This window comes from Lates calcarifer, linkage group LG10, assembly GCF_001640805.2.
Source record: "Lates calcarifer isolate ASB-BC8 linkage group LG10, TLL_Latcal_v3, whole genome shotgun sequence".
NCBI lineage: Eukaryota > Metazoa > Chordata > Actinopteri > Centropomidae > Lates > Lates calcarifer.
Genome location: NC_066842.1, coordinates 22,819,031 through 22,842,572, shown reverse-complemented (window position 1 = coordinate 22,842,572; position 23,542 = coordinate 22,819,031). Strand labels below are relative to the sequence as shown.

The 23,542-nt window shown below is 37.3% G+C and overlaps 1 protein-coding gene across 1 annotated transcript in view; it reads left to right on the top strand.

Annotated features, from left to right (window-relative positions):
• nrn1la (neuritin 1-like a) overlaps nt 1–11,208 on the top strand; it is a 60,375-nt gene extending 49,167 nt beyond the window's left edge. Inside the window, exon 3 of the mRNA XM_018703534.2 lies at nt 10,429–11,208. Coding sequence (XP_018559050.1) covers nt 10,429–10,726 — 298 coding nt within the window. The 3' untranslated portion in view covers nt 10,727–11,208. The remainder of the gene's footprint in view (nt 1–10,428) is intronic.
• Nucleotides 11,209–23,542: the final 12,334 nt, after the last annotated feature.

The following is a 23,542-nucleotide window of genomic DNA, read 5'->3' as shown; positions in this document are numbered from 1 at the left end:
TAATTAACAAGACTAAAGGTTCCACAGCCACACTAGCTGTATGAGGCTATATTAAGGTTCTGCTGTGCTTTCACCTGAATGGTCACATCACCATGTTCATAATAGTAACACTAGCATGCTGATGTTTAGCAGGTATTATATTTACCATATTAGTTTGGGAATGTGTTGGCACTGATGAGAATGCCATTAGTTCTGCAGTTAATTGATTCATAAAGCAAAGTAGAAATAAAGACAAATAGATTTGTTTGACTGTGATGGTCTCAATAAAAAACATGTGAAATGTAAAATGTTAATCTCATGCTGTCACTATAAACGAAAAGGGAATCACCAAATCATTGTTTCAAGTCATACCGAGTGAATATCTGTCCCAGATTTCTTGGTAATTCATGTAGCCTTTGTCCATCAGTCCATCATTTACATGATTAGATATTTCACTGAAGTTTGGCCTGCTGGAAACACTATAAGAATCATCAAGTCTCACAATTGATTGTTAATGGAACTTATATATATGTGTAGCAGATACGATTTCAAGGCAATCTATGTGATAGTTGTTGATTCATACTTTGGGACTGAGATATCTCAAAGTGGACCAAAGTGATGGACTGACCAACAGAGGGTTAGGGGTTAGAGCTATAAAAAGATAAATCTTGTCCTTTGTCTTCATGTCCAGATACTTTAAAAGTTAAAAGTCAGAAACATAAAATAGATAAACTTAGTCTTAATATGTGAAGCATACTGTAGACCAGAAAACATGATCGTAGACTCATTATAGTGAAACGCACTCAGAGACATCAAGTGTGATGTCAATATATGTCCATCAAAGATACAAATCATCACAGAGGATTAAAGATTTATCAAAGTTGTCTGAAGAGGAATGCCATGGGAATAAAAACAAACAGTTATGGCACAATACACAAAATATTTAATCTGGAAAAAAGACAAGTCATTAACAATGGACAAGATACCAATCATTAAAAGCAGTTAAATCTTACAAACTTTGAAAGGAGAGGTCTTTGTCACAAATGACAGAATGTAGTCGTGTTCCAACACTGAGAAAACTTCTCATTCAGCCCTTTAACTGAAGTATAAACTGTAGCATGGAAAAATAAAGAAGCATTTGTTTCCTTGGTTACAGTCATTCAAACAAAAGTTGGAGTCTTCCGATCACTAAAATGGGTATTATCAGAAACTCTCTCTCACAAGGTTGAGTTTTCTTTCACTCAGACTTCTTTCACAGCAGCCTTTCTATTTGCCTTTATATTTATATCCTCTACAGATTTAGATAAGGCCATTCATGCTTCCATTGCATCTCACTGCAGTGTTCTCTATTATTCCCGCCTCAGTTTAAAGTCACTGTCGGCTCTACAGCTCATTTAGGATGCAGCAGTTACGATTTAAACTGCTGCCAAACAAAGACACCGTATCATTCCCAAGTTCAGCATCTCTCACTGGGTATCACGTAGATTTAGAAATGATTTAAAGGGGCAAGAAGAAGATTGCAGTTCTTCATCATGCTGTCACATGAGAAAGTGTGATCTGTAGATCTGTACAAGGCCCTAGATCTGTACAAGGCCCTGGTGCCCACAAAATAGACTGTATAACTTCAATCAAAATAGTATAGTTATTTGTTGTTCAAATCTGTTTCTCTGCAACAAGGTGAAGGAAGCCTTCTGGAAGCGTGTCAACCTGGTAACCCTGATGAAGGCCACTGCAGCTCAAGTGTGTTGGTTTAATATAAAAGCTCAAAGTATTCTGCAAGAATAGAATTCTTTTCATTTCTTTGCTCCTTTTCAATTCATGAAACACGCTGGAGTTGAGAGGCTGCGACTGTTTTTTTTTTACCTCTTAGTACATCAACCTTGGACAGAATAGTCACGACACTCCAAGGTTTCCACAGGATATATAAAAAGACAAAATCACTTTTACATCCATGTTGTGTCATTCTCAGCTCTAAAAGATGATAGTGATTTGGAATAATTGTTGAATGTTCTAAATTACATCATAGTAAAATGTGTAATGTTTGTGAATTTACAAATCTTCATTCTATTAGTAGTAACAAAGAAGTAAAATAGTGGCAAATAAAAAAAACTAAGCTAACCTAGTTAAACTATTTAATCATCAGCTTCTTTAAAAAAACACATACAAAACATACAAAATTAGTATATGGTAGGAAAGTGGGAAAGTGGGCACTGTTGACGGTGTATACGTATATGTGAATTGTAGATTATTTATCAATTGTGTTACCTTTTTTTTTTAAACCACACTGAAAAAATGGGCCAAACACACAAGCTCACATGATGAGGCTGCAGGTCTAAATTGCTAATGTATAATAATCATTGTCCTGGCAAAAATATTTCCACATCTGATTGCCACCAAATCTTTAAAGGTGTTATATGTAAATTTTTGCTTGTTTATTGCTACATAGTCCATGTTAGCATTAACAGCTGTTTACTTGCGAAATAGAAATAGAAGCAAAACAAGATGTAACACTGCAGTTGCTTTCCACCACTGGAGACAGCTCTTGGCAAGTAAAGGAATAAAGTTTGATGCTAAATTTGCAACATTTCTCCTAGACTGGTAAGTAAACAGCTGCTAATGCTAATATTGTCTACGTAGCAAAAAAAAAAAAAAAAAATACATGTAACACCTGAGCTCCACTCTGCAACTCCCTACTGTCAACTTTCTGTCCTCAATTGTACTTGAATATATGCTTTGAATGTATCCATCCTTACTTGTCATGTACATCAAATTTATAATCTTAACTATGTGATTAGGTTAGATTCTTACAACAAGACAATGGTCTTGTTTTTACAAGGTCCTTTTTTATATTTTAACAAGACATTTTGTCATTACAACATATTACTTTATCATGTCACAAAATTTACTTGAAATATACTTTTATAATTCTAAAATGATAAGTTGGTATGTTGTTATAAGAGGAAACTTTAAAAAGGTGTTAAAACAAGAAAAAGATCCATCATTAATGGAATTAATAAACATATAGCCTGATGATGTCGACATGTGGAAGAGTGTATGTATTATGGCTGTGGGTTACTTTTGTTTTATTTATGTATGGATTTGGTATCAGTGACTGTTAATGACAGGGCTACGACTCAGTACATATCATTTAAAAAAATGTTGCTATCTAATCTTTTTTTTAAAAAGGCCAAAAACATATTAAACTTATAACCTCACTAAAATCTGCCTTCAGAATGTGAGTATGTCTGTCTGTGTCCACGCTGCGATGGACCTTTGTAGGGTGCACCCACCTGTGTCACCCAGGCTCTCGCCCCTGTGCAACCCCACACAGGATAAGTGGTATGGATACAGTATCCAATAATAGTGGCAAATAAAAAAAACTAAGCTAACCTAGTGGTATGGATACAGTATCCAATAATAGTGGCAAATAAAAAAAACTAAGCTAACCTAGTTAAACTATTTAATCATCAGCTTCTTTAAAAAAACACATACAAAACATACAAAATTAGTATATGGTAGGAAAGTGGGAAAGTGGGCACTGTTGACGGTGTATACGTATATGTGAATTGTAGATTATTTATCAATTGTGTTACCTTTTTTTTTTAAACCACACTGAAAAAATGGGCCAAACACACAAGCTCACATGATGAGGCTGCAGGTCTAAATTGCTAATGTATAATAATCATTGTCCTGGCAAAAATATTTCCACATCTGATTGCCACCAAATCTTTAAAGGTGTTATATGTAAATTTTTGCTTGTTTATTGCTACATAGTCCATGTTAGCATTAACAGCTGTTTACTTGCGAAATAGAAATAGAAGCAAAACAAGATGTAACACTGCAGTTGCTTTCCACCACTGGAGACAGCTCTTGGCAAGTAAAGGAATAAAGTTTGATGCTAAATTTGCAACATTTCTCCTAGACTGGTAAGTAAACAGCTGCTAATGCTAATATTGTCTACGTAGCAAAAAAAAAAAAAAAAATACATGTAACACCTGAGCTCCACTCTGCAACTCCCTACTGTCAACTTTCTGTCCTCAATTGTACTTGAATATATGCTTTGAATGTATCCATCCTTACTTGTCATGTACATCAAATTTATAATCTTAACTATGTGATTAGGTTAGATTCTTACAACAAGACAATGGTCTTGTTTTTACAAGGTCCTTTTTTATATTTTAACAAGACATTTTGTCATTACAACATATTACTTTATCATGTCACAAAATTTACTTGAAATATACTTTTATAATTCTAAAATGATAAGTTGGTATGTTGTTATAAGAGGAAACTTTAAAAAGGTGTTAAAACAAGAAAAAGATCCATCATTAATGGAATTAATAAACATATAGCCTGATGATGTCGACATGTGGAAGAGTGTATGTATTATGGCTGTGGGTTACTTTTGTTTTATTTATGTATGGATTTGGTATCAGTGACTGTTAATGACAGGGCTACGACTCAGTACATATCATTTAAAAAAATGTTGCTATCTAATCTTTTTTTTAAAAAAGGCCAAAAACATATTAAACTTATAACCTCACTAAAATCTGCCTTCAGAATGTGAGTATGTCTGTCTGTGTCCACGCTGCGATGGACCTTTGTAGGGTGCACCCACCTGTGTCACCCAGGCTCTCGCCCCTGTGCAACCCCACACAGGATAAGTGGTATGGATACAGTAATGGATGGATGGTACTTGGGCCATGTCTCATCCCAAGCATCAAACAGAACTTAATGAAGCCATCATTAGACCAGTCAAACCAGCTCACATCAGCTAAAAAAAAAAATTACAGACTTCTGATCTTCTGGATTTTTCTTGTTATAACAATATACCAGTTTATTGTGTTAAAGTGGGAAAAGTGTGTTTTAATGAGAAAAGTTGGTTTAGTGATATAACCAGATGAAGTGATACGTTGTTATTACAACAAATGTTTCTTGTAAAAATGTAATAATCTGGTCATATATATTGGTTGATGATATAAAAAGGAAAAGCAAAATGGAAAAGCAAAATGCTTCATATTATAATGGTGGCAACAATATGTTGCTGTAATGTTGTGTTTTTCTGCTGTTTATCACATCATGTTTCCCAACCTTTTTTTTTTTTTGGAGATGTGGTTTAAATATTTGCTGTTCCAGATAAGTTGTTGTTTATTTTGTACCTGCTTGCCTGTTCCGGCAATTACAGCAGTGTCAAGTTTTATTAAAACATATCTTGCAAATATCAACATATCAGTCTTAAAACTGTGTCCGTCAACATGCATTTACATATCAGGTGACTCCATCTGGGGTCCTGACATCAAAGTTTAGAAACTACTTGAATTGAGATTTACTCCCATCCACAATATAGAGGGTAAGGACTGAACTCACTGGAGTTGAACATACTGTACCTTCTTGTACTTTGTGTTCTTCAAGTTCTCCTGCACTGTGCTTTGCTCTCCTCACTCCTGCTGCAGTCCTCCTTTAGCTGAATGTAAAAAAATTTGTTCCAGATGTCAATAATGTAAGACAGAGCCATAAAACGTCAGCACCCAGATGACCGTAATGCTGTGTACATTCAGTTCAAGTCAAAAAATCAGCATCACAACTGGGGTTTGGAGCTTTTCAGACATCAGCAGCAGCATGTTAGCACCAGAACACAAGTACTCTTGGGAGGTTTTCTTATTGTGAAAGCAGCTGGTTGTCTGTCACTGTCCTCACTATATTTCTGCTGTCGCTGCACCACCTGTGACTTCAGCAGAGCCCCCACCCCCAACACACACACACACACACACACACACACACACACACACACACACATGGCCTAATACAGTTGAAAAACTCTGCAACACTGCACTTGATGCCATCACTTTCTGTTTCTGACTGAGATACACTCTTATACACACACACTATTTCCTCACTTATACATGGGTGGGTAAATTTTTGCCAGATGCTGACACCCTACCTCGCTCCCACCCCCACCACTCCATCAGCTGCTCCTCCCACAGCATCAGGTAAGTAGCCGTCCTCCTCCAGCAGCTGCTCTGTCAGAGGTGGATCTTTGGAGTCTTTAAGCCCTGGACACAGGCCAAACACACACACACACACACACACACATGCAGAGTCATCAAGGGGGAAGCTTGGCCTGCAGTGGTGATGGTGGCTATTAATTTTATGAAGCCACATGTGAGTGGAGGAGCATGAGTATGTGTAGAAAATATGTGTGTGAAATTGTGTTTGTGTTGCATTGTAGTACTTATGATTAGGAGCAAATGTCCTCAAACTAACACGCAGAACAGATAAGAAAAGTTCTTCAAATTGAGTTTTGACTGTTTTTCTGGGTCTAGAGTTGTGGAACTTATGTTTCAGTAGTTCAGTTAAGGTGAGAATTAGAGCTACACTTTGCAGGATTAGTAATGTTATAAGCCTTCAGGGCATCACAGCATAGGATTTCAACAAAGATTTTATCTTATTTGTTTGAAATAAATTCTGGTGATCAGTCCCTTACCAACTACAGTGATAAATCAACACTGAGAAACTGCTTCCTTCAGAGGCAGCCACACTCACTAACATTAGATCTTTGTCTCTCTTGTGTCCCTTTCCTTTGACATAATGCATCAAATGCTAAATCAGTAAAATCAGTGTTGATAGTTGAAGGGATAGTCCTAACATTTTGAGAAATATTCGACACCATCAAGCCTGAAGTCCAGTTTTATTTATTCAATATTATTTCTCTGTTTTCACAGAGATAGATATGAGAAGACTAGTTTAGCTAAGCAATGTAAGCAGGACCCTTACAACCTGCAAGGTGATGGCCGAAGGCACTGATATTTTTTGATGGCCTTGCTCACTAAGCTATTTTTGTTGTTAAAAGATAATGTCAAGGTAATGTCTCTTACCTCCAATTAGTTGGAGAAAGCAGTTATTTGGCTGATTTGAATGTACAGTATTAATCAGTGCAACATTTGCATGTGTAAAAACCATTATAATGAGAAAAACTAACAATCTTCCCTCCACATTGCATTACATCCTTCATGAATATTCATGCGGTAAACATCTGTTTAACCAAATCCTCTCAATTTGCATGACTTTGCTCAGTTCTGTTACAGTTCAAGTATTTCAAACTTTTTCCTCAAGCTCTTAAATATGCAGTCCAACAAGACCAGATTGATTCCTGATGACTATGAGGAATTCATTCAGTCAGTCAAATAGAATGCTATTGTAATAAAAAGGCAACAAACACAATTTTCAATAATTATTAAGTAATAAAATGAATCCATTGAAACATTTTTAATGAAAACATTGTCAAACCCGGCTGGTGTGATGTATAACTTTGTAACATTAATTCTCACAACGATGGTCAGCTGGCAGTAAACATGTGAACAGATACACTTTAGGTTGGTCATCGAAGTGTGCTTATGCAGCACCCTGCCAGCCACAAAAGCTTAATTTAGACTCAGCAAGCCTAATAAAACATTTGAGTCAATTAGTAATGAGAAAATGAGTTAGTTAGTTTTTACTTTTTAAGCACTTTAATTTTTACTTCAAATTAAGGCATGCGGTATGAGATTAACTGCAGAACATGCCTACTTTGTATTCTCTTTCCTAATGGACAACATCCCAGCCATAAAATACACTAATTCAACACTGTACAATTAAATGGATGCAAAATGGGCACAGAAACAAATAAAATAATGAAATCCATGAGTAATTGGCTGAGTAGCCATCGAGACCTGACACAAAGAGAAGCTGTCCTTGTTTGTGTTCCTCATGCTGTGAGTCATTGTGGCTCATTGTTGGAGAAACAGACTTTTAGCCACTTTACCCCACTAGTTAAAAAAAACATAAAGGAATAAATTAGATCTAATATTTGCATATTCAATGTGAGGGGACCATGTTGTGGTATGATTTTAAACTTCTCCCTGTTAACATCTAGCTGTAGGGCAGTAGCCTCCATAGGACACATCACATATGGCCATTGCCACAGTATTATCCTTTGTCAGCTCCACTCATCCAGTTCAGCAGATGGTGACAATGTGACAAACAAGATGGCATGGTACCATAGCCTATCCTGTATATAGGTAGCCTACCTATATGCACTCTGTCATAATGTTATTATGATATTTGTCAGAAGCAGAAGGCCTTGGAGCACCAAACAGAGAAATGAGAAAAGCGACAATAAATAATTAAGACAATTAAGTAGCAAAGCTGAGCTGTTGGATGAGTGTGTTTGCTTTTCAGATTCAGTTGTTGAGTAATTATAACAGTCACTAGACTGTTGGAGAGATGGAGTTGGAGAAAGCTTAGTGCACCAAGCTAGACAACAGTGTTGTTGGAGTGTAAACAGAGGCCCTCCATCCATGTCTCCTAGAAATTACTTTCATATACTAGTTAACTGCTCTCCCAGTTACATTGCGGTGGCAACATAACTGCTGTCTGGATTATGTTCAGATCATCCTTTTTTGAATCAATGAATGAAGTGCTACATTTCTAAACAGCAGCAGAGTCACTGGTGGTTGGGTGGGTGGTTGAATCCTCAGTGCTTGCAGCCCCACCCAGGTAAATAACCACCACTCGCCACTAATCACCTTTGTTTTTTTTTTTTCTACTTTTGAGCTAGAATATCTGTTCCCCACTGCTTCCAGTGTTTGTGCTAATTAGGCTAAACGTGTCCTAGATTAATGACTGTTCTGAACAGATGAAGATAAAACTGATATCAAACTTTTCTGACCACAAGCTATATAGATAGTATCTCCCAAAATGTCAGACAGTTTAGACAAAAACTTTGTATATTTTGTGAGTGGATGACAGAAGCACGTAGCTCTTCTATTGTGAAAGTTGGAAGGCAGTATACTGTTTGCCATGGTATTAATTATAGACATTTTTGTGTGTGTTAATGTGCTTTAAGTATTTAAGTGTTGTTAGCATTTGAGTGTTTCGTGTCAGGCAGATTTTCAACAGAGCCATCTGCTTCTGCTTTCTCCACCAGCCCTTGCTCTCTGTTCTATTTAACACTCAGCCAGTATTCCCTCAGAGACAACTTAGCCAACACATTCATGATGAGAGGAAGAGTTAGCAGCCGGTTACAGTCAGACTCAGCTTTGGATGTGGAGCTCGAAGGTTATTGAAATAATGTTTTATGCTGTTTTTCACTGAAAAAAAAAAAAAAAAAAAAAAAATAGAGGTTTTTGTAAAGTAATTCCCCCTGTCTCCTCTTCTCACCTTCCCCTACTCTTCTTTGATTATTATTTTTTTCTTATCATTACTCTCCTCATGCCTAAGACAGTGTTTCAAACATCTCTTTTCACTTTAATGGATATAACACAGCACCGATTCAACAAACACCCAGTTCATGACAGCTATTCCATTCTCTGAACGAATAAAGATTTTTCCAAGTTTCAGTCTGACCCACAGGATGACCTTTGACATGATAGTGGTGAAGATCAGCAAATGGTCTCTTGGCAACTGCCAAAAGAAGTCAAGGGAGCAAACAAATAGACTAAAATAGATTTACTCAGTGAAAGGACTAATGCTTCACTGTCTCTGCATCTTCATCAGTTATTTGCAGAGCTGTCAGTTCAGGTCTTCATTAATTAAATCATATGAGCGTACACTCGTCAAAATAATCATGTGTGTCTGGGAGGTTATTGGCTGCTTCGTGCTTCATACTTAAGTTGTGAATTTTAAGTGTCAAATAGGCGAAGACACACCCACACAAAATGAACATTTAAGTTTAGATTTGACTTTATGACTGAATCGTGAACTTTTGAACATTCGGTCTGGGAACACCGAATGTGTGTTTCATGTCGGTGCACGTCACTGTGCTTGAGCAGCAGGTGAACTACAACACAAACGCAGCTTCCCCATGTGTCGGTGCGTGACACTGAGCACCGTTTGAGGTTGAGCTTTTTTAAATGAGACCAAACAACCTCATAGTAATTTAAACATTATCACATGACTCCTGTAGATGTGTGTTTGTTATTATTTGGATGTAAGAGTATGCATTTTCTGCCATAGAATATGTCATTAATATCTCTACAATAGGTGGGTGGTTGGTTGGATGGATTAGTGGTGGGGGGCATGTGCCCCAGTAGAGCTTTATGCCAAACAATGCCCCTGTTTTTGCCCCCATCTGAGATGAACAGCTATTTGAATAACCAGTAGCTAATTTTTGCTACTGGTTATTCAAAACTCTCTTTTTTTTTTTTTTTTTTTTTTTTTTACCAAAAAGTTCAAATGTTTACAATTTTCCAGCCAATATAACTTTGTGTAACATTTGTAGTCATTTGGTTTGAGGTCTGAAAGTTTTCATTTCAGTTGAATAATACTTATGGCTCACCATAGCTTATTATAGTGTTTGGAAACAGTCAAATGACCAGTTGATTTTGCTGTCATGTGTGCCAAGTCACATCTGAAGATGTCCTCATGTCTCTCCATGATCGATCTTTCTCCTCTTCTTCTTCATTTCTGCAGGTCGTGGGATGAGTTCCATGACTGTGCTAATGTGGCAATGGCTGGCTGTCCAGAGGAAGCAGCAGCTGTCTGGGAGTCTCTCCGCCAAGAATCCAAAAAGATGCAGTTCTCTGGAAACCTCTATGACATGTGTTCCAACCGCAACAGCCACCCAGTAGCCTCAGTCTCCCCACACGGTTCACCAAACGAGGAAGAGATCAACCAGGAGTCTCTACGAGGCTGCGCCTATCATCTGGCAGGCTGCCTCCACTTTCTTGTGCTACTGTCTCCTCTGCTGCTGTTGTTGTTTTGGATATAACTACCCCAAATAAATGGGACTAATGTGAATAGATATAAACTTTGTGTATTTTTCCCTCTACAAGCCCATAGACTTTCCACTGTTTTTTCCTCTGCTCTGCCAGAGGGTGAATACTTCTAACTGCATGTTCAGAGGCCCGACAGTCTTTTTGATAATGTATCTTTAAACTGCCTGTGCCGTTTCATGCATATTCTCTGCCTTTAAATTAGTCTCTCTGTTGGAAACACACACATTCATACAGAGCTACACAACCACTGTACAAACAGGCCTGAAAACACATGCATAGTTAAACAGATGCAAACAGCAGCCACATGTCATCTGTCCGTTAGCTCCTATCCCCTTACATCTACTTAGTATAAGCTTGTATAAGACGGTTCCAGGGGGAGTTTGTCTTCCTCGGAGTAATAATAGAAATATAACAACAAGGCCTGACTTAATAAACCTGAAACTATGTGATGAAGAGCCCAGATACCAGGACTAGTACCAGCTAAAGTCTCCGAATGGCAAACTTTTGCATTCTTTTTCCTTTCACTTTCCTTTTCTGGTCTCTTTCCTGACAGGCTAAAAGATATTTAAAGATATCCTGTTGTGTTGCCTTAATTGTTTGATTATTTCTTGGCCTCTGTCAAATATGCATTTAAAAAAAAACAACTTTCTCAAGTACTGAATTGCCCAGATAACCCCATCTTAATCACATTTTGAATTAGTTGTAGCCTAGTAACTGCTGGCTTAAAGCGTGTTGTTGCAGGCATTTTTTTTTAAACTTCTCCTTCATCCTCCTAATCAAACAACATGGATTAATGAGTTGTAAGTCAAAGCTAACTTGCCCCTACAGAATTCAAATCCATGGACTCCACACCGGCTAAGTCACACTCACTTTTCCTGAAAGATTAGATCATATCCCTCCTGAAATTGTACCCTACCTGCCTATACCATCAGACTTTGAACTACATCACATTACAGATGCTAAAGATGCTCAAACTGGCATCTCACTGAGATCATGATGATTTTTGATTGGTTTAAGAAATTTAACCAACTAATAATGGCTCTCCAAGACTTTTCCTCTAGAACCATACTGCAGAGACCAGTGTTACCACTCTTCAAGAATTCATAAACTAGGTTTAGTCTCACCCATTACTCCTGGCTCAGTAAAGTGTACAAATACTCCCATCATTTTCAGAATGACTAGAAACAGCCCAAGGCCCAAAAACATAAATTAAGTAGGACCCCTGCCATCCTTAACAACTCTCCTCCAAAAAAGGAACTATTGGGTGCTCAAAGAGTCACACAGTGTCTCCCTAAATGTACAAGTTCTCAGCTAATGCACATACATTACAGTAAATTGGCTTTGGGTGCACAGATGTGGGACACAATAATATTGTTTCTGATGCTATGATGGGCTAGATAGATTTTCAGTTGTCTTTTTAGTCGTCATCTAAGTGAATATGAAATGTCCAAGCCATCAAAAGAGCAATAGTAGCCCCTGAAATTTGTCTTCATACTGAACATGTACTGGTGCCCCATAGGTTCATATGGGACCACAAAAACTTAAAGACAGTGAAAAAAATATTTGTATACAGTTTCAACTGCAGCACTGGACAGAAATGAATAGTTTTTCTACAAAGTTGAGATGTGGCATGTAGTAGCTATATTTGCAGAGATGCGAAAATTCTAAAATAGAGCATACACATGCTATCTCTTTTATTTTGAAAATTAAACAGTGAAACTGTGTAAATTGACATGGATTTCCCATTTGCCAAAAAGCACAATAGCTTCCTCTGCAACTGCTGCAGAAATATGAGTATTGGGCTGAAGTTAAAGTCAGAGTGTGCTGCAGTTGTTTTTATTTGGTGCTTGCCCAGGTATAAAATCCTCTGGGGCTCCTCCTTGGCATCCTGCACTGTAGCCATACAGTATGGGACCAATATGTTCTCCAGTCAGAATCACAATCCTTGTGCATGCCAAGTGTATTTCATGCTCCAGGAGTCGCAATTTGGCCCTGCAGGCCTGCTGAAACTGCTTGTTATTCTAAGTGGCTGCAGATAACAGTTGTTTCTGTCTGGCCCAGGATCAGAAATACTATCAGATTAGAGACAGAGTGAGAGAGAGAGAGAGATGAGTACACCTGGAAAACAAACACCGTTCTGCCTAGTTGAGGATTGAATCCACCTGTCTAGCAACGAGTGTGTTTTACACAAGGGGCTTTAGGTTGTAGCTTTACTTTTCTTTCTTCACAAAAAATAAATCAAAGCTGGGTCGACTTTAAAGAGTTACAGAATGTGAAGAAGCACAAAACAAAATCCTCAAAGGCTGCAACAGTGCGCAAACTTAAAGAGAGGTGGAATTAAAAAAAAGAATTGATTAGACAAAGAGATCCAAAGAGAGTTGTGTTTCACCTTAAGAAGTGAGTGAGCCTCTCTGTCTTGCCAGTGGCAAGTTCGTTAATCACACCTACAGCACTGGAATAAACAGTGAGGTAAAAGACAGTTATATACAGTAGTGATAATTTTACTTGTCTTTTTGGAGCTCAATGTCAAAAGCTTTTGTTATTCTTTCCACACAGAGTGTCTGATTGAAAGAAACCAATAACCCATTTTAAACATTAACCTGTCAATTAAATGTTGAGAATAAACCCAGTAGTTGCAGGGGCCCAATATACAAGGCGAAAGATACTGAGCAGTAATAAAGAATAAGCTTTTAAAATAGAATGAAAAACCTCCGATCAGCCCACAGCTATTTTTTTTTTACATAAGGGACTTCACCCAGAGATATGCTTGGATGGTTAAAAGAGGCTGCTGTAGTTTTGAACTTTAATTAAACTGACAGAATTAGCAATTAGAGGCCTCAATGGCTGATTCACCAGGGTGCAGCAATTTGAAAACTATCTCCATGGAGCTCAGATAAGATGTTGTCACTGGAGGCTAAATCTGAGTAAATCATAAATTTTAAGCCACATAGAAAGATCAAGTTGGATGTGTTAGTATAAACCCAGGCCTGTAGTGAGTTCAGTCATCATAACCTCACCAAAATTTGTTTTATAGAAATATTCAAACTCATTCAAATTCAAAAATCTGGTTTACGCAGAGGTGTTGCTTTCATTGTGGTCTAAAACAACAACAACCAAAAAAAAAAAAAAACCCTCATGAAATTTCTTTTATGAGAAGATATGTTTCATGTAAGGTAGGTGGACAAATCTGATTTCAGAGTGGTTTTCAATAACGCAGCAGTGGAAACGCAACGTTATTGACCAGAGCAGAGCAGGGAGTTATTTGCCAGCACGGCATTTGAGACTGTACATCTCTTTGCCTCCAGCAACAGCTCGGTGCTCAGACAAATAGATTAAATTGGACAGAGAGGACTGCAGGAGAAAGAGAAACATTCCTGAACAGCAATACATCATTGTCACTTTAATGGTACAGTATATTAGTTGCTATTATTTGCTGAGCAAATAACATACACACACGTAGCATCTATATCACCCATTGCATTTGGCATAAACGTCTTGCTTGTGTTACATGTAACTTAAAGAAAAAAATATTGTTTCTCTTGCTTCTCTCTTCTGAGGAGGATTTCAAATCCATTATCAAAGATTCAGACCCTGAAATACACGACATGATCTTTTACTTTGTTTCACTAGAGACAACTTGCCACTCTGTCTTGTTGAGCTGCAAAAACACACAGTTCTTTAGCTAGCATGGTCTCATAGAGTGGTGTTTTTTTCACTTCACAATCTTTGGTTGAGTACAAACTCAGGCTTGCATAGAGTGCATTAATCAGACGGCAGACAAAACGCTCATGTTGGTCGTCAAGTTACGTACAAAATTAAAAATAATTGCCCACTAGTAATTTACACTCTCACATTTTGACTGGTCAAAGCAATGGTCAGGGTTAAAAATGAGAAACCTGCTAACTTAGACTTAGACTTAGACTTAGATGGACTTTATTGATCCCTTTGGGATGACTCCCTCGGGGAAATTACGTTAACGTTAACACAACCTGAATGTTTCCTATTCTTCCTATTCTTTGCTCTTTGCTAATTAAAAAGATTAAGGAGAGAGAAAAAGTTGAAAAGAGATTTGTTAGCATTAGAGCTTTTGACAACGTGTTTGGAACTGGACCCACAGTGGAGACAAATCAGAAGTTACAAGGTCTAGGACTTAGAAGTGACGTGGCTGATAGATGCTCCTCATCTCTATGCTAATCTTCATAGCAAGTTGTGTACAGAGCTTGTCATCAAAATCTTAAAGTGATGTAGTTCAAAACTTTGTGTTAGAATGAGAAGATTCATAAAGTACAGGCTAGCAGTTTCTCTCCCTTCATGATAAGCTAAGCTGAGCTAAACACATCCTGACTCCAGCTCTATAATGACTCTTGAAAAGAGAGCACAAAATAATCCCCAGAGTGTTGAACTATTTCTTTGAAGCACATAACACCATAAATACAGCAGCCAATCCAACAGAGGGGAGACGTAATATCAAGCATGGGGCATTTTCGACCTGCAGTCCACAGTCTAACTGCAACAACAATCATTCAGCTGTGCTGTGCGCTCAAATTCAGGTTTATTTGTCCCTCAGCAACTTACCTGGGTTTTGCTGTGAATACTTACAAGCCCCTCTGACTCAAGAGCACTTTAGCAAGTAACTCTGAGTTTGAACAAATGTGAGCAAGGCTGGGATAACAATGGCAATTTGAATAATGTATAACATTTTGACCAGAGAATCAAGTGGAATAGTAAGGATAGGACTCGAGGAAAGACAGACAGACGAATACTGGATTCATACACTTGGCTTCAGCAATTTCCTAGATAGCTGTGTTTTCAGATTCCAAGTTCAGACCTGTGGTCAACCAGTTTTAATTACTGATAAGACAAAGGAGAAATGATTAGAGACTTAAAACTTAAAGTAAATACAAGATAAGTATTGCTCAGACCTACAGTTTACACAACACAGAAGATGTGATTTGTGAAGATTTAGGAGGGTGATGATAGGAAATAATTCTGCTTGCTCATTTTTTTATTCTTTGCTTATATGAATGACTGTAAATTTTCCCTACTCTCATTAAATACACACATACACATTGCTCAAACAAATTAAAATGACTATTTCTAAGAATGGAAAGTCTTACAAATCACTGTTTTATGACAAGAAGCGCACAGATTGACAATGAGCATCACTGTGTATACTGTGAATACACTTACAACTCTATGTATATAGCAGTATTTCATATGTATATAGACAATGTCATATATACCCTGCAAGTGCTACTTTGAAAGCTTTAACATTTTCTATTAGTTGTGCTTTACACCTTATCCACATTATTCCTAGCCTCATTATTCCCAAAGTGAGTTGAGCATGACTTTTACTGAACCTGTGTGTAGCAGTGTCCTACAGGTGTCTTCCCTTGACTTCAAGCTTTTTTGAAAATAAAATGTGGGAACAGAGTCATACCTGAGATGGCATAATGCAATCAGACCTGTACCTTCAACCACTGAGGGATGGGAGGACTACATAACTGCACCAACAATCAAGCTAAACATTATACTGTAGAAAATTGCTAACTCTCACAGACGCCAGTTCAATACAATGATAAACTGAAAACTGCAGCTGTAACTCACACAACATCATTGGGCTAGGAATAATGTGGAATGTGGATATGTGGATGGGCCAAGCATACTGTGTAGGTAAAAATGACCAGTCTAACAGAAAGTTAAAATCCTGCCACATACTGGATTTCCACTTTTAATCAAATGTTTAAAAAAAAAAAAACAACTAAAGTCTATGGGAATATTTAACTAGATTGCTTGTCCTTTTCTCACTGTATTGTTGTCTTTCTACAGCAGATTGTAATGACTGTGTTCAAGGTTGTATGTAAGTGTGTGAGAAGTAGCGAAAGAAAGAGAGATCAATTATCTCACTGTGGTGTAAATTACTTTGTTGAATTTGCCATTTATCCACACAACAAAATGCTTTACTCAACCACTTTCCGAACAAAATGTCCTCTAACCTTGTTTGTAGAGATAGCATGCAGTGTTGAGCTTTCTTTGCCTTCTTGTGTGTGAGAGGCAGAATACAAGGATTAAAGTCAATGTGTACATGTATGATCCTGTGACATGTGTTAACTCCATACTTGCGTAACACACCTATGTGAAAGTGAGAGACAAAGAGAGTGTGGATGAAAAACATATGAGCTGGTTTTCAAGTGGCGTTGCTGTTGCTACTCAGAGCTTCCCATCAAACAGAATGAAGATCCAGACATCTGGGATCATGGATGAAGGATGGACTTTTCCAAGGATGAAAGCAGGAAGGTACACAACAGAAGCTCTGCGTACATATACATCACATAGATGTATTTTTCTGTGGACAGTAATGACAAGCTTTGCATTGTATATTAGTACATACAGCCAAGAGTCTTTTCAAATGGTGCAGACGCAGCATTTTCTGCTTTCAAAAAGAACTTTGTAAAGAGTTTCTGCATTTGTCCTTGGTTGTCTTTAGTAACGTCTGCTTTTCTCACATATTTTACTCTTGCTTTCATTTCATTCTTTGACCTTCATGTCCCATCTCTGTGCTTGTCTTACAGGTATTTTCTCTGCCCCTCCATGCTTATATCCATCCATATGTAGTAGGTTTTGCTACCTTTATATAAAATCATTAAATTGGTGCTGACTGACTGACTAATTGAGTGTGTTCAGATTGCTCTGTAATATTCATATGAATGTTTCTGGGTAGGGAATTTCGTGCCTGGGGTGAATCCAAGGTCTTATGCTGCAAAAAAGAAAGAAAGAAAGAAAATATTATTTTATCTCATAAAAATAGAAACAATAGTCCAACAGAGAATATAAAAATTTAGATTATGTACTCTCTCACAGTAGTTGAAACCCCAGTAAAGGTTGCAGAGTTCCAAGCAGCTGGAATGGTTCATGACCGGGTCTTACAAGCTATTTGTATTACATACATATATATAGTATTACCTGTTTGGCATTTCACAAAATCCAACATTTCACAAAACAAAATCAAACTTTTTGAAAAAAAAAAACAACAACATAATTTCAGAAAACACAGCGACATTTCAGATTACGGAAAAAGTGGGACAGCATCTCTTGTTTGTGATTGGACAGAACCCCAGTAAATTCAGAGAGTTAGTGGTCATCTATCTATCTATCTATCTATCTATCTATCTATCTATCTATCTATCTCTCTCTCTCTCTCTCTATATATATATATATATATATATATATATGTGTGTGTGTGTGTGTGTGTGTGTGTGTGTTTGTTAACTTAATTCATGCACATACTTTGATTCATTTGTGGGCACATTTTGATTAATTAACTAATCGTGTGCACACAAATTAATCAAAACGTGCCTAAATCTCCCGGTATGCGCCTTGTGCACCTGCTGTTGAGCATCAGGTGGACATTCAGGTGCTCATGTAAAGGCCAATATTTGAAGTAGATGCAGGTCACTTCATGCTTCAGAGAGAGAGGCTGTCTGTTGTGCGCACAAATGAATTAAGTGTGCACTTGTGCTCTAACTGTATATCTATTTTCTCTCTATGACCACTCTGTATGATCAAATCTAGCACCAGCCGACCATGAACACATCCACTAGATAATCTCTGAATTGATTGGGGTTCTGTCCAATCACAAACAAGAGGTGCTGTTCCGCCCTTTCCGTAATCTGAAATGTTGCTGTGTTTTGTGAAATGTTGTTTTGTTTCCTGAATTGTTGTAGTGTTTAATTAAATGTTGTTTTGTGTTCTGAAATGTTGTTTTAGTTTCTTAATTGCTGTTGGGTTTCATGAATCATGGTTTTCTTTTCTGAAATGTTGCTGTTCTTTGTGAGTTGTTGACCTTCAGGGCCACTATAATTTTGACTGAGCCCTTGTTACAGACATTACTCCCAGTGTTCAAATTTGTCCATCAAAATTTGATTTGTCACTTCACTGTGAATGCAAGGCCAACTACGGAAGTTCATCAGTGACAGAACTATTGAAAAAGCACAAGGCAAATTTAAATAGAAATCATTTGCATGTCAACACTCCGGAGCAAGGACAGATTTGTAAGCACACAAAGGTTTTCTTAGCAGCAATTTGTTTGTTCAATACTGTCAAAGTTGTGCACTCTATTAGCATTTTTAACAGTTATATCTCTTGTGTAATTCCAAGTAAAAAAAAAACTCTTTGAATTTGAGACATTGAGACATCATGATTCAAATAATAATTTAACTTTATTACAAGGCAGGTATCATTTTCATAGCTTTGGCAATCACTCCTATAAAAAAAAATGTGCCTGCCAAGTTCATTTCTAAGATCATGATTACATAGCTAAAAAGAAGTCATGCCAAGAAACATGCCAAGAAACACACTGAATGTCTGCAGTCATATAATCCAACAGCTTTTAAACAAAGCTACCAGGTTATCCTTTAAAAAAAAACAACAACTAATTTTAATGGTAAAATCATAACCCAAATCATATCTCAAAATTTTATCACAGTTTACAGACCAGCTCCCTGCATCAAATTTGACCTACTGTAGGCTACTTACCAAAGTTGACACTCACTCACTTTCAATTTTACTTTCACATAAAGTGCTTTAGATAATCTAGCTAAACTGTCAGCTTGTTCACAATCTGTGTGATTGTCAGACTGCTTGTGTTTCTAACCTTATTGTAATTTGTCATAGCAGCTTTCTATTGGATTTAACACACACGATATAATGTGCTCATTAGTGAGCTTTAGAGGTGTTGGTGGGTGGATTTTGTTGTGTATTATAACCCTCCTCACTTTTTGCTTTTTGAGAAATTGTGTCAGTGTTTTGAGACAAAGCAGTATAAGGATATCTCCACAGGTCTGAGACTTAAAACATGCCCCTAAAAAATTCAAATGTTTTTCTTTGGCATTTCATGACTCCAGATTAAAGCATTACCATGCAACTCAGCATGTTTGCAGCTCCAAATGGCTGCAAGAGATAAGTGTTTGAACATTTTGAACTTCAATACCCAGAAATCCTTTAAGGTGACATCAGTAAGCAGCACAGCATTCTCATCTGTGATGCTTTATACCAAAGGAGAGCAAAGTAATGAAGGCAGAAAAAGGTCTTACACTGCTGAGTGCAGCTTTTTCTGGACAAAGCGCTGCTCTCTCTGCTGTGTGGGAGTCAGATTGGATTTCACTCTTAAATTTTGACTCTTCATTTGCTGGGGCCAGAAAAGTCAACACATCCAACAGTAGAATTTCATTTGGGAGGACAGGGGGAATTGGCTGTAGTTTGAAGTTATTGGTCACACTTTTCCATAGCAGCCACGCTTAATGATTTATTTTCATTAATAAGGTTCATTTGTCACTCATTGTGTTTGATGCAGTTTCACACGGGTATGTTTGGATGGATAGGTTTTGAAAGTCATTTCTGTTTTTTTTTCTGCATTAGATATTATCAAGGAGATCTGGCTAAAAGTGTTCAGGATAAATCAAATGAGGTGAACTTATAGCATGTGTCTGACAATAAACCACCAGCTGAGAAGGAAAATGCTCTGGAACAGCAGCTGAATATGAGCACCAAAGCTGAACACATGGCCTTTGTTTGAGTTGAATCTCTCAGACTTCTTGGCCTTGGAGTGTTTTCTCTGACAAATTAAAGATGTCACACACAACATGTTGTGCCTTTTTCTTGAAAGCAACTTTTAGATTCATTGTTTTTCCCAGGATCAGTGATCCCAACTGGATTCCAGGAACACTATTTTTGCACATTATGGCCATTATGTGAAATATGATTCTTGATACTTACACAGTGCCTTGTCTCCTCACATTCATGCAAAACCACCACAGGGATAGTTTTACCCTCTGGGCCTCCTAAAATATCTCCTGTCTGAATGTGGTGAGAGATGTTGTGCTACAATGGACAAACTGCCTCCTGACCTTTTGCTGCTGTTTGCATACAATGAGCCAAAGAAGTGAACCATGACCCATACATAAATCTAATATATGGGCATAAATGGAAATTATACTGACAATATATATGTCCATGTCTGCACTTGTATATGTCTCTCTCCAGTATAGAGAGACTTATACAAATAAATACAGTAACATATAGTAAATAATAATAATAATAATAATAATAATAATAACAACATAGTTTCTTATAAATTCAAGGAGAAAAATATTCCAATGTTTTTCTAATATGTGTATTTAAAACTACAGTATGTTACACTGCCTTTGTATTTTGGAAACCGCTGCAGCTGCATCTATTCATCCATCCGTCCATTCATCCATCAATTCACTATCTATACTACTTAGCCTGAATGGTTGTAAGAGTGCCAGATCCAGTCCCTACTGACACTGGCCAAGAAGCCTGGACAGATCACCAGTCTATCACAGGGCCAACACATATATCGATAAACAATGATTCACACTCACATTCACACCTATGGACAATTTAGAGCCACCAATTAACATAATATGTATGTCTTTGAACTTTGGGAGGAAGCTGGAGTACCTGGAGGAACACAGGGAGAACATGCAAACTCCACACAGAAAAGCCCTGAGTGAAGGGTGAAGAGTGAGCGTTTGAACCCAGAACCTTCTTGCTGTGAGGCAAAAGTGCTAACCACTGCACCACCATGCCACCCTGAATTATGTCTAATTCAGCCCATTATATGAAGTTAAATAACTACTGAATACTTTCTATTTTAATGTAAATACAATTGAACTGATGTAATTTGAAATCCCCACTTTGAAATTACCAAAAGGTAATTACACATGGTATGCCTACAATTCTTTTCTCTCTCTCTCTTTCTCTCTATCTATCTCTCTCTCTCTGTTTTTTTTTTTTTTTTTTTTTTTTTTTTTTGATCACTTGATTGACAGAATGTAACCTGATTAGCATCCTTGGTAATCTCTTTAAACTTTTCATCTTGAATTTTGTTCTGAATTGAGCCAGTCCAAAAGAGTGACTGGATTTTATGACTTGACTTGATCCGAAGATGATTAATTTAATTTGAGCAATTTAAATATTGTTCAAGCATAGTATATATAGACTGTAGCGTATAGCTGTGTGTGTGTGTGTGTGTGTGTTTTTTTTTTAAATTGCACAACACGAAACCTTCAAGAAATTTCAAAGCATGGAATTCAAGCCATAAAATTTCCCCAAGTCAGTGCAAAGCATGTGTGTGTGTGTGTGTGTCTGTATGTGTATGTGTATGCGTGTGTGTGTTTACCCCTGCACTGTACTTCGTCATCATGGTATGGTGTGAGGGAGCATGAGGGAAAGTCTCAGGTGAAAGCCATGTACTGTATGTTATGCAGGAGTTGCTCCCAGTTATTTGGATGTTTTTTTTTTTTTGTTTTTTTTTGCAGATTAATATTTTATTACTGCCGGATGCCTCAGTAAACAGAGAAGTAGCAGCAGTTTTATGGAGTGAAGATAAAGTCCCAGAGCTCCTCGGGTTTACACAGTAAGTACATAAGCACGTGTAAACACACACCCCAATGGTCACACGATACTTACAGACTCAAAAACTATGTCTGTACCTATAGAAGGTGTGAAGGTGAATATTGGTTTGGACTCAGCATTCCTTTTCAAAAGTCACTTTCCTTCCTAGTGTTTCCTCTGTTTCTTGCAGACAACAAGCAGCAAACCTCCCGCCTCAGTGGCCCCAGTTATAGAGAAGGTTTCTTCTCAGGTTTATGCTCAGAAAACTGTGGGTAGAAAGCTGTGTCAAAGTTCGTTATTTATTCATTTTGACCTTGAGGTGCAAATGTTTCCAACACAGCAGCAGCTCTCCTGCATATATACAGAGACAGCTGTGAAACAAGTGATTATACCCACATAATGAAAGGCAAAACTAAGCTGTAGCAAGCCATTTTGCTGTAGGAATTAATTGTCAGGGTTTAAAAGGAAGTGAAAGCATTCTCAAGCACACTCACTATTGTAAATGATGAACTGAAGTTCATCTTTTGTCCTTTTTTACTGCATGAATTACTTGTGCAGTTAAGTTTAAAAGTCCATTTCATAAATGAGACTCCTACTTTACAATGAAATTCACTGGTCTGATGAAACTTCCAGTTTTTTATGTGGATAAATTTGGTTTGTTCCTAAGATTGGCACCTATATATCTGTTGTCTGGAAATGTAATTAAAGGACTTCAGTATCTATCTACAGTATCCATCTAAACGTGCATACATTTGCCTACTCTGTTGAGGGTCACAGGGGAGCCTATCCCAGTATATATCTGAGTGAGAGGTGGTATACAGTTTGGACAGGTTTTCAGTCCAGAGCCAACCTAGAGAAAGAAAAACATATTCACATTCACACCTAGAACCTATTTTTTTTAGTTCTAAAATAAGAAGCTAACCACAGTTTATCTATAATGTACTCACATGCAAGTCTTTTTGTAAGGTTACAGTAGTATTGTATTTGTAGATTTGATGAATATCTGCTACTGGAATTAAACTATTTAATTACACAGTAGTCTGTAAGGAACACAACAAATCTAATAATTACCCAGAAATTACTGGCTGAACTTTTTAATGGCTTAGTGTTCAGGAGAAACCTCTTTGTGTTCTGCTGTTATAGTCACAAAGACAGTGGGTAATTTCTAAAAGACAGCACTATTATCCATAAAATTTACCATAGCCTAAAAAAATTGAGCAGACAATTTAAGGCAGTGTGTGCATATATAAAATGTACAGTATGTGTATATCAGATCACCCTAAGACCTCTACTATTGCATCTGCCAGTATTATTACCACTACTAAGCTAATGCTGTTGTTACTAGTAGCAGAAACGGTACGTACTTAATTTACCAAATACTGTAGCTGCTC